We start from the raw sequence: 12,616 nt of genomic DNA on the forward strand, positions 1-12,616 counted from the left end.
CGAGACTGGCTGTGATTCTTGGCAGTTCCCAGCACCCTAACTCTCCCCCTTTTCACTGCTGGTGACCTGGTTACTAAGATGTGTGGAGCCCACATACTACTCACAACAGCCCCACTGCACTTCTCCGACATCAGCCTACAGTCTGCTTCGCAATTCCCTCCCTAGGCTCCGTGGTGAAACATGGGTTGGAAAGGTTAAGGGATGAAAAGTAGGAGGAAAGAAGAAAAAGTCCAAAGATGGTAAACTTTTACAACCAAGGCTGCAAGGCCAGAGTGAATGGTGGTAGATGGGGCAAGATTACAATAGTCCTCCCGTCCTCACATATGAGAGCTGCCCTTCCTTAGCCGGTAAAAAGGGACCCGCTCTGGGGTATCCTCTGTGAATACAAAGAAGCGCGCTTTTCCTTCTCCTCTACCATCCCTCTTCTCAACTCCCTCACCTCCTTCATTAGGGCAGAGGGAGAGCTTTACTTTGGCATGGCAGTTTAGGTAAACAAGGGAAGGACTGATTTCCTGTTGGATCCAGCAAACATCTCCCAAACAGTAACAACATTATACTCGCACATGCACCCAATGGTCTGTGAAAGAACGTGTAGCTGGCGGGGGAGCGTGTGGTGACTGATGACTAGATTCAGGCAGGGAGGTTACCTACAGCTTCTGGCTGGATCCAAGTTTCCAAGAAGGCCAGAAAAAGCAGGCCAGGCAGCCAGCCACCGGCTCTGGTCTCAGTCTTGCTGCCCACATCACACATTTGATAGGTGCAGCCAGTTCTAATTCTTGGAAAAAGCTACACAAGGGTTGTGCTGTTACACCTCTGACTTGAAAGGGAAGGATATGGGAAGATGCGGCTGGCATGACTTGTAACTAGATGAGGAATGTTAACAGAATAGCAACCACCAAATTCCAGACAGAACCAAAAATGTCTGATGATTTTCACCTCGGCATTCTTGTCTCAGAGAAACTGAAGTACTAGGAACCTCAGCTTACCATTCAGATGCCTAATTTATTCCTATTCCACAAAGACTTCCACTCCATGAGGAGTATACTGGAACTCAAGGGGAATGTCTCTATCTACTATAAATTCCAGGTGATACTGGGATTCAGAAGTTCAACATACATGAAGCAACATATAACACACAGCAGAGTGCATTAGCTGTCTTCTCAAATATCTACCCAAGGAGCCAGTGGCAGCTACAGGGTGCTCTCCAGTTAGCTCAGTGTACAAAGGCATGGTGTAGATATGACCAAGGATCTGATTCCTGTCTGGACAAGCTCAAGTAGTCCGTGCTGGGTCAGGGCAGGTGCTCTTTCTTACCTCCAGCCAGTATACATCAATTCCAGCTACTGGAAAAATACAACTAAAAAGCACATTCTCTACTAAGGGCCGAAGCAGGAGCACTCCTTAGCTTTCAGTTTTGGCTAAAAAAATCCTTTCTCTGGATCTACTTATAAGGATAAATCTGAAAGTTAGAGGTGGCTGACTGTCATCCGAAAAAAAGTGTAAGTTACTAGCCACCAAGTACACAGCATTAGAATGAGGACAAAAGTAACTTCTTGAAATTATGAGTACTACAAGGAAACTGGGTAATAAACACGGGACTATGTGTTACCATCAACAATGCCCTTAGAAGCCAAAATGCTGCCAGAAAGGGGAAGCACCCTCAAAGGCAAGTAATAGGAACAATCACTTTTTTTTTTTTTTTTACCACCCAAGGCCATTCTCAGCCTTGAAGAATCAAAACAGAGCAAAGGTCTACCTCAGAGGTATACTGTTCAGTACGAAACCTGGCTAGTTTCCTGCATTTCCTTTCAAAGGCAGCCATACTGTTCAAACAGACTTCCCTGTGTTCTACGATGACAGCACAAGCTGTACAGCCAGCTGCCCTAAGCAGTGCTGGGGCAGAGGGTCGAGAGGACCTAATGACCCCTCCAAACTTGGAATGGAGGTATTGAACATGAACAAGGGACAGTTTCAGAACAGACAAAGGATGAGAAAAACAATGCTGAGGAACTGTAAGAGGGCTCTAAGACCGAAACAGCAGCAGGGATCAAGACCCATGGCCAGTGTCATTTGAGGAACGCTTGGACGGAGCCCCACTACACCATCGTCTAGGCAATGCTATAACCCATCATTGTCACAGGCACTAAATCATACAAAAATGAGGCTGCTGCCCTCACTGAAAGCACAATGAGACATCATTTCTTGCTCTCTCAGCATCTGGAGGTCTACCACTACGATTTCTTCAAAAACACTGAGAATGCAGATATGAGAAGGATAAAGCCTGAGCTGACTGCTCTGACTTATCCACGTCTTTTAGGAAATCTCTTACTGCCCAGAGGTGTGTGACTCGCTGCTCTTCACTATAATGGACGAGCTGGTATGGCTTTTGCCAAATGCCTCTGGCAAAGGCAGAGAAGATCATACCAAGAACATGCTGTGTGCCAGATGCCTCCTGCAGGATGTCAGATTGGACAAAAATGGCGAAAGGCAAGAGGGTGGGGATGTGCAAAGAGGGCAAGAAGGGGAGAGGAGCCACCACATACCAATCCCAGGAGAGTATTTTGTAGTATACTCTGGGGCACAGAGATGATCAGCAGTCTACTGCTGATCAATAAAACCAACAGATCCACCGAATCCACGCACAGCATTACGGGGTGAAGATAAGGGAAGAACTGCTCTCTAATTTCTTTAGGGGCATGACAAAACTGGCCAACAGCAGAGTGATGCATGTCATAAAATGGGCTTTAATGTCTTTCTCTTTCAACGTGATAGTACTGCTTAAACTGGAACTGGCACACAGCTCCCAAGACCGGCTTCCTGTAAGGAATGAAGCGGGCACGCCCCAGGCTGCCATGCGGCTGGAGCAGCCCCAGGCACTCAGCTTAGTACAAGCTCTGGAGTCCAAATACCTACACCTGCTGCAGTTCACCAACTTTGGGGTTCTGGAACCGGCAGTGCAGATTCTGTGAATACCAAGCACTCCAGATACCGTTCCATCTCATTGTACTAACAGCTCCCTCCCCTCTGACCGCCCACCTCACCCGCCCCCTGCAATACTGCTGTTCTCAGCTTTGTGAGGTACTAAGGAACACCCTGCCTTTGCGGTGCCTTAATCTCCCATCATCACAGGTTTGAATCCTCTGTTTTGCATTTGCTTAAAACATCTTGGAAGTGTGACTTGCCCTGTCCAGAGGACTCTTGGAAGTCACATCTTCCAAGTTTCTTCCTAGCTGATGGCTTCCTTCCACGTCCAACACAGTTAAGGCAGTTCCAAAGAACTGCATTTAGGAGTGAAGACACACAGGAGTCTGTCTTCCTCCTATACCTCATCAGCCCTTGTCTTGATCGCTTATCTCTTTCTTTCGTTAACATGCACATCTGCATGTACACAGAGCTCTGGAAAAATCCTCTGAAGACTGGAAATATTTTCTGAATTCCTGGAATTATCCCTGTCATCAAATGATGTTCAAACTGCAGACTGGTCTCTGCCTTCCCAGATGTCTTCCCGTTGCTTGGCTTCCAATTGTTTTCTCTCTGTAAATAAGGGCAGTGTTAAGATGGTTAAGTATAACTTCACATAACCAGTGACTTTCACTTAATCTGAATTACAAGGCAAACTTTAATCATGAGACAGGTGAATCCCCTGGTTTTCTCTTACCTGATTCCAAGAGTCAATATTTTTAACTTTCCAAGTGCTTTGTAAGTGGGAACAATGTTTCTCTTACTATATAATAAAAAGAGAAAGATCTGTGGCTAATAGAAATAAAAAGCATATGGAATAAGTCAGAACCGAGCAGGATCCAGATTTTTGTCTTGCTGATAATATATTTATTTTAATTATCTTTCTAAACTGTGTTAGTGCTTCAGTAAAATTGCCCATTATTCCCAGTCTACTGATCTATATAAATATTTCAATAGGCATCAAGAATATGTTTCAATATTTTTCTTCTACTTTTTTGCTCAAATGGAAATAGTAGCCACTGGGCTTTAGTCATATCTCTCTACTACAATTCTACAAAAAAAAGAAAGAAAAAAAAATTTCACAGGAAAATCAAATTTCAATATTTTCAGAGCACTTTCAGGAGCCAGAAATCTTCTGGAACACCAATTCCAACATGGAAAAATGACCACATATAATGGAGGGAAACTAAGAACTGTTTCTAAAAACAAAAAATGCACAAATCTGGGCAATCCATCTTCAAATTTTAACACAGAAGCTTAGTTTCCATTTAACACTTTCACCAAAACCTGAGACAATAAAGACCTTACACGGTGTGGTGACCCAAGTACTTCACTAGATGCCACAACACCAGTTCTAATTTCATGGCTAGTCAGTCATTGATCTTGACACCATAAAATGTAGATGATTAAGCCTAAGTGCTTCCTTCCAAGGGCAATTATTTCGACTAAAAGATTTTGCAAGTCATGAACCAGGGGGATTACAGAAATCAAGGTGAGTTTAGAGTTAATTCTTGCTATTCTGACATATCTTTCCAAATCAGCAGAATCCCTTACGGAATTCCTATACTATATTTGACTCAACTTTAAGGGCAAAGAACTTGATAAGGAAGCTAACTGGCACTTGGGAATGTGAGAAAGAGAAATTTGCTGCTATTTGGGCACCATCTTGTGGCATTATCTGAAAATAGCAGCAAAGTTACAAGAGGCAGAAAATGGGGGTCAGTAAATTCCAAACTGAAGGCTCAGTGTCATGTGACTCAGCTTTAAGGCAGGCTTAAATTGGGTTGAGGTTCTCCAGGGAGATAGCACGAAGGATAACTGGCTTGTCTAAAGGATTCTGGGATTTCTTAGGAAGGCTGACTGTGGCTCTGATTCAGAGAAAAGTTAGGAGAGGATCTAAAGGCAAAGGCAACCTTGGATGAAAACAATCAAAAAGTGGTCCTGGGTTCCAAGAAAAAGTGAAGAAACTAGAAAAGTGAATTATTAGAACTCAGATTTTTCAATAAACTCAGAAACTTAAACCAGAGAGGCAATATGGAAAGCTTTAGGAAAAGAAATCCAGGAGCAGTAGAAAAACGAATGACTGGCCCATAATCCACGATTTCAAAATCGAAGTAGCACTGAAAAAAAAGTTTTTTGTTTTTTAAAAAGTTTGGGGTCAAAACTCCTTTGGTGGTAAATATAACCTGAAAGGACATAAGGCCACAGAAATATTAATGCTAATGTGTTCAATTTTGGTGTTATGAAACATGTATTAATATATTATTTTTCTAAAATTGGAAAAGTTTAGAATTCTGAAACATTTCCTACACTAATGCTTTCCAACAAAAGACTGTAGATCTGTATTACCAAATATATGTAAATATAAGAGGAAATTCTGGTGGTAAACCATATGATAAAGTCAGCAAGAATAGAGAGACAAACTGAGAAGCACAAAGAAATAGTGAAAATGTGAGGCTTAAATTTATAAATATAGAACATGAACAGAATACAGAAATACAGGTTAGGATGAGACCTAAAAATATTTTCTTCATCTTAAAAGAAAAAATGGAAGCTTGGAGGTGTTAAGTAACTTGCCTACGATTACATAATCAGTGAAAACCTGAAGCTGGAACCCAGGTCCTTAATTCTTAAATCAGCATACTTTCTACTGTCCTGACCTCTGAAGAGAGGATCTGAAAATATTTACACAGAAAAGGAACAAATGTGGGGGAAAAAAAGTATTTTGCGAAAGATAAAGAATAAACATGTTTCCACTTTATCAAAGAGAAAAGAAAGTAGGTAATAGCTGATAGACTGTATTAAAAAAGCTCCTATTAACTTTAACTCCACCAATTAAAAAAAGTAAGAGAAAGCCCAACAGCAGCCATAAGGGCAAGGAACTAAAGAAGAATATAGTGTTAGTATGAAATGACTAACCTAAAGCACTAACGTAAGCTGGCCCTGAAGACTTTTATTTCTCAGTATAATAAATAAATTGGCAGAAACGATTACATTAAATGAGTTGACTTCTCACTGAGGGAACAGAAAGTGCTAAAGATGAAAAAGGGGCCAGTTTGGTGTCGTGTTTACAAAAATAAAGAAAAGGGATGGAAATTAAAACCTTCAAAATTTACTTCTACACCTAAGAAAATAATGAAGAAAAATCATCACAAAATCCACTTGTAGCCACCTACAGAGTAATAATCAACCTGAAGACTTGAAGTACAAGTCTGGTCAAACTAATCTAACTGCCTTCTTTTATGGATTGACAGACCTGGTAGATCAAGGAGAGGTAACATAAATGACCTCTTCGTTTTAGATTTCAGGCTTACCAAGTATGTATTAATCATTAATATACTGGGAAAAAATAGTCTGGCTCACGTAAGTGTTAAGGGAGCATTTAACTCTAGAGGGTGGAATGATTATCAATGTATTAAGTATAACACGTGTTATTTACTTAGCAATAATTGGTGAAATGGTCAGTCAGTCCATAAACATTTTCATCTCTGATATAGGCCAGAGACGTGAGTTTACTAAACAGCAGGTGACACCAAAAATATGGATAAATACTGCATTCCACAGAAAAAGGTCAGATTAAAATGAAAGGAAATGTGGTTAGAAATGAAGGGAACTTCACGTCCAGGGAGAAAAGACACCAAGAAAATGCCGTAAGACCTAGATTATGAGTCAGCAACGCAGCACTGTTCTTGAAGGCAGAATAATGGAATTCCTAAAAAGGATTTCAGAAGGCAGCTGACTGTGATTAAATTTTTATTACAGTTGACTAAGTATCCTATAGAGATGATTTTACTTTTAAGTTCTCAGTGATTTCATTAATCAAACTAAGGGATCAAATTATTGTTTACCTAACTCTGCCTCTCAGGCCTATGACCCAAAAGATGGCCTTTTAGAACCAGCCAATTAATCATATACCCCCCAAGAATAAAATGGAACAAAGTTATGAAATAAAATTATGGCAGGCTTTGAAAATGAGAGTGGCTTATTCTGAAAACTTTGATTCCAACTTTAGGTGGGAATCAAATGTTCTGATAAGTGGAACATGGGGAAATTTTACACGTATTCCTGAGTCTGGTCTTTAAAATGTGGTTTTATCATTTAGTGTGAATCCTTGATTTAAAACGTGATATAAGTCAAATACAAAGTACTCAAGGACGATCTATGTTTTCATTTCCCACTCTTAGTATAGTTCTAATCTGTCATGCGCTCTGCTAGACTAAAAGATCTATCTGTTCCTCACACTCAGGGACTTGTGTCTAAAGTTCTTATTTTCCAGATATATAAAATATGATTTGCTTAAAATAATTTGAGTACTTCCTTTTTCTCGATTCTCCCCAGAGTAGCTTTAATTTCTTAATCTCCTTTTTAAGGATTAAGACAAAGACTTCTCAATAAAAGGATAAGAAGACCAAAGTAGGGTAAAGGAAGTTATCAGGAAAGTATTTATACCTCAAAATCCCAAATTCCAAATTCATCAATTAAAAGGGTTCCATATGTAATGTTCAACTCTGGATTTTATAAAGAAAATCATGGAGGACTTGAAAGGGTTCAGAGTAGAATCATGAGTGAAGTAAGACATATGAAGAAAAATTAGAGTAACAAATGTCATTCATGTATTCAGTCAATGAATATGCACACTGAGTATCTCTTTATGAACTAGGCACTGTGCCAGACAGCAGAACTCTTGAAGTGGGAAAAAGAAAGGCTAGGAAATTATTCTATAGTATTATTAATAAAAGTACCTATATCAGGATGGCACAAAGATTTCAATTTCGATTTCTATGCTAATTCTGATCTATTGGCTACGGTCAAGTCAAAACTCACCAAGAGGTCATGACTGATTAGCACTGTCTGTCATGGATAATGAATGGGGAGCAACAGTACACAGTACACATTTGTCATTACTGGCTTATATTATTATAATGAATACTAATTTCCCAAGAGTCACATAAATAATAGTATTCTAAATACGTAAAGCACCTTTTAAACATTTTTATACATGTTAACTTATGTTGCTCAAAAAATTCTCCATGGTTAGGTAAGTCAGGCATTGCTTTCACTTTGTTGGAAACTGGGGCACAGAGAAGTATAAGAAAATTGCCCATGGCCATATAGCTAGTTAACAGCAAAAACTCTATTATAGCCCAGATCCTCTCACTCCTAAATGATCTGCCCTGATCTTTACAGTTAAAGGCTGTTAGAACAGAATGATGTCCAGATGTTCCTGAATTTCTACTAAATAAAAAAGAAGAGGAAACTGTTTTAAACTATTGTACAGATTTAAGTTAGACCTATGGAAGAATTTTCTGACAGTAAAAGCTCTAACCATTGGAAAGGATAACTAAAAAGAAGCCTGTCATATTTTATTTTCTGAAGACCTTAAAATGTTTTAATTTTTTTTTTTGGAAAAAAATGTTAATTACCCCAAAACTCCTTCAAAAGGGATTACACTATTATAAAAGGAACATGGGTTTTAATTAGAGAGGCCTAGGTTCAAATGTCTCCTTTCAATTTACCAGTTGGGTGACCTTAGATCAGCTACTTCACCTCTCTGGGCCAGCTCTAAACTGGAGATAATACCATCCCCATCCAGAGTTATCATAACATGTGATATTGCCAGGAATTTCCTTCCAATCCTTTTAATTGCAAAAACCTCTATGTGGCTTTTAATCTTAAAATCTTCAGAACTGAAGAGAGAGGAGAAACAACTGCTTAAAATATCAGGTTCATATTTTCTTTCTTACTCAAGGCAGATATCCCCACCAGACTGCAAGTCTTAAGGAGAGGAACAACATCTTGCTGTTTCTCTAACTTTCCTAATTAGGGAGCACAATGCCTTGCACAGGGTAGGTACACAGTGAATTCCAAATGTAGTTGATAGTGTATCACAGGCAATTGAAAATAAAAAGAGTGATGACAAGAAAAAAATACGTACTGGAATCTGTGCTGGACTCACCATAAAATGATATTTTGCTACTATTACTAAAAACAGCAGCAGCTCATATTTATCACACACTTCTTATAGGCCTAGAGAAACAGGAGGGAGAGTGTTCCTATCGTTTTTAAAGATGACTAAGTATCTTTTGTGGATTATCTCACTTGATTCCCATTTTATGGATGAGGAAACAGAGGCCTCCAGAGAGTAATTACCCAACTGGTAATTTGCCTAAGGTGACATAGCCAGTAAATGGCAGAGTTTAGATGTAGACCCAGGCAGTCTGATTCCAGAGTCTATAATGTTATTTCCTATGCTGTACTGACCCCTTTCCCTCCAGTGGAAGAAGAACTGGAACAGAAGTATCTGTTCTGTTTAATACCTAAACAGTACTTTTAATTTCCACAGAAAAAAATCTTTAAGTGAGAAGTCTTGGGCTCCACGCAATTACAAGAGTATATGCTCAATGCATAAAGAAGCCAGAAAGCTATATCAGGAATTTTTCCATATGCATTTTCTCAGATATAAAGAATGGGAGAGTTCTGAAACATAATAAAGGAAGAGTCCTCTATAACCTGTAAAGATTCAGGACCAATGGATAGGAGAAACTTACCACTGTGGGTCTCTATTCACAACTAAACACCTTCTTTAAAAAAGTAAGTAACAGGGTACCCACTTAGCCAACAGCCTCATTTTTAATTTCATCACTGAAATGTCCTTTGCATAGCTGAGCATTTAAAACAAATTCAAGGGGAACAGTAGTATGCTGATGTGCCTACAGAGAAACAGAGGGGGATACTCAGGTGATAGCCATACAAAACTATTATTGCAGTACCTGTAGAAATACAAGTGATATTACACACATAGGGAAGCAGGAAACATTGCAAAAAGAATCACATCTCCTTTTATAGATACCATTGCTATTACCCTCTATTGATTTTCTGAGATAACTGTGGTTATCACAGAGAAATCATTTTCCTCAGAGATAACCAATTAATAAAGGGTTAATTAATTAGGACACTGCACATTCTACTTTAATCTAGCTCTGACAGTGCCATATATAAAAACCAGAGGAATCTTCCCCTGTTTCTATAGTCTGTAGGAAGCCTTTGAGTCAAGAATGCATGGAAAAAATCAAAACTGCCTCATTATAATCATTAAGGTTTCAAAAATTAGTTGGGTTCAACTCTGAAACTCTAGCACCTGCCATGACACCCTCTGTCACTGGTTATCTGGCCAGTGCAGCTGAGAGTCTGCAAGCTGCCTGCTATCACCAAAGCAGAGTGGACAGGAAGTATTAATGGCCTTGTTAGACCGGCAATAAACAAGGAGTTTGAAACTTCCATTCGTTTAATGGAAAAATGAAGTTACTTTTCGGTAAGTGGAATTTTCAGAATAAATTGTCTTCACAGATTCCACAGATCGAGGGCTAAGGCAATCAGACTGTCTAAAGCCTGAAGGTTGATAAAAAGCACTTAAGTGCTAACCGGAGTCCCAAGCCTTTACGTACAAGTCAACAGTCTATAAAGGGGAGAGAGACATTTAACCTCAACTACAAACTATAGGGAAAGAAAAACCCTGCTTGTGGATCAGTTGAAATATTCTGAGGACTCTTAAGTACTGGAAAATAATCAGAAGATTAGGCTAACCTAGATGTGCTCTAATGGAGCCACTCAGGACTGTCTTTAAAGAAAAAATTACCTTCTACAGTTATTATCAATGTCAGATGCTGCCTTCTCCTTAATTTGTCTTCTATCTAAGATCTAAACCATCTGATAATATCATGGCAATCATGGCCCAGTAAAACCACAGCAAATAATGTTTTCTGCCTGGGAGACTATTATGTCTTCATAGGAATATTTTTCTGAGAGTCGGGAGCAAGAACTATAGAAATAGCCATGGATAAGCTAAAAGGACTGAACCTATCTCTTGGAAAACAACAGTAGGAACATGGATTAAGATGCCTTGGTGTGGAACAGGCAGACAAATTCTAAAATGTCTTCCTCCTAAATATAAGGCATGAAAACAATTTCAATATATGTAGGAGGCTTCTAGGAAATGGAAATGCCGAAATGGAATGGGCTTCATTCTTTTTTTTTTTTAACACATGCCTTATAGTGAACTCTAAAGGGACTAAAGAAAACACCATCAACTTCAACTCACCGCGGGCTTCTTGCAGTTTCTTAAGTTCTGCTTCCCGTTCGGTTTTGCTCTGCTTACTTCGAACCCCAAGGGCACTGATGACTAACCTTCTGGCTAGGGCTGCTGAAGTCTCAGGACGCTCCTTTGCTGGCTGGAGAAACTCTGAATGGGAGAAAGGGAGGGAGCAGGAGGGAGTAAGGAAGAGAAAGCACTCTAGCTCCAAGTGATTTAACTCAGTAATTAACATACCAAATAGACTAACAAGGGCTGTATCAGCAGTAATTAATACAAGCCTGATAGATGAAGAGCAGAGGAAATTAACATGGCAAAGCACAAACAACCCTGCCTTCATTATCTATATTAACAATTTCTTATAGTGACTCTATCAAACAGCTAAACACAGAGGTAAACTAGATAAGGATGTCATCAGAAAATGGTTGTTGCATTGCTTGCAGTTAGTATCTCCCACTCTCTCCAAGTGGCTACTCCAGTGCTATACTTCCAACACAGCCTTTTCTCCTTAAAATAATATTTCCTTTAACACTAAAAATAAAAGTGATATGTCCTTAGAACTCTGGATGCTATACAAGTGCTGGAAAAAACAATATCACCACTATCAACAAGAAAAAGCTCCTGAGATTATAGGCTTACCAGCATAAGCTCTAGCTTTGGCCTTGGCTGCTCTCGTGGCCTGCGACAAGGGCCGGATCTTCACCATGGTATGTTTACTACCCAGAGCATCACGAGCTGTTAAGAGAATAAATATAAAGAAGTAGAAGACATGAAGAAGAGTGATGCAAAAAAATATTTAAGGCTAGTTCTTAAAAGTATTTCCTAGATGTTATGCTTTATTTTTCATCATGAGCAAAAGAAATGGTAAGCTATAGAAAATCCGTAAGGAACAAAACGGCAGTGATTATTTTAGAACAGGGATCAGTAAACTATGGCTTTGTGACCAAATCCAGCCAACCACCTGTTTCTGTAAAGTTTTACTGAAACAGAGCCATGCTCATTCATTTGCATACTGTCTAGGGATGCTTTCTGGCTACAACACAAGAGTTAAGTAGTGACAGAAACCTTATACCCTAAAATATCTACTATCTGGCTCTTTACAGAATAAGTTTGCAGACCCCTATTTTAGGTGATTCAGACAGGAATCAACATCTCTAATTTCTTTGAATGTCTCTGCATCAGATCTATCATGAGGCCAATGATATAAGTGAAAAGGCCAAATCATATATTCAGAAAGTAGGTATTACAAATGCTCACTGGACAGGTTAAAGGGCTACTGCAAATTCATTTGTCGGGGAGGGGGGTAGAATCAAAAATACTTTAAGATTTAGTCATACTGGCTTCTTAAATCTTTACCTATAATCTGTCTATGCACTATCATAACTGACAGCTATGCAGCAAATAACCTTGGAAGGAGCTCTCTCTCCAAATACCACTGGATTAGGATAAAAAGGGAGAGGCGGAGCAAATGGGTACCAAAGTAACATGCCTCAAAAACCTCTACCTGCCAATTATCTGTATTAACTGAATAAAATGTCAGGTGGCTGGAACAGAAAGCAAATAAGG

General features: G+C 39.3%; 1 protein-coding gene across 7 annotated transcripts in view; it reads right to left on the reverse strand.

Moving 5' to 3' along the window:
- Positions 1-2,724: 2,724 nt before the first annotated feature.
- Positions 2,725-12,616, reverse strand: part of R3HCC1L (R3H domain and coiled-coil containing 1 like) — an 87,342-nt gene continuing 77,450 nt past the window's right edge. For 6 of the 7 annotated variants that reach the window (XM_033841619.1, XM_073794096.1, XM_073794095.1 and 3 more), the window contains 3 exons: positions 11,690-11,785; positions 11,060-11,200; positions 2,725-3,534 (listed from right to left, as the gene is read on the reverse strand). In XM_033841619.1, coding sequence (XP_033697510.1) covers positions 3,467-3,534; positions 11,060-11,200; positions 11,690-11,785 — 305 coding nt within the window. In that variant the 3' untranslated portion in view covers positions 2,725-3,466. Of the gene's footprint in view, positions 3,535-9,509; positions 9,672-11,059; positions 11,201-11,689; positions 11,786-12,616 lie in introns of all 7 variants that reach the window. The other variant, XR_012326955.1, reaches the window with a different exon arrangement.

This window comes from Tursiops truncatus, chromosome 16 (assembly GCF_011762595.2).
Source record: "Tursiops truncatus isolate mTurTru1 chromosome 16, mTurTru1.mat.Y, whole genome shotgun sequence".
In the NCBI taxonomy this organism is placed as follows: Eukaryota; Metazoa; Chordata; class Mammalia; order Artiodactyla; family Delphinidae; genus Tursiops; species Tursiops truncatus.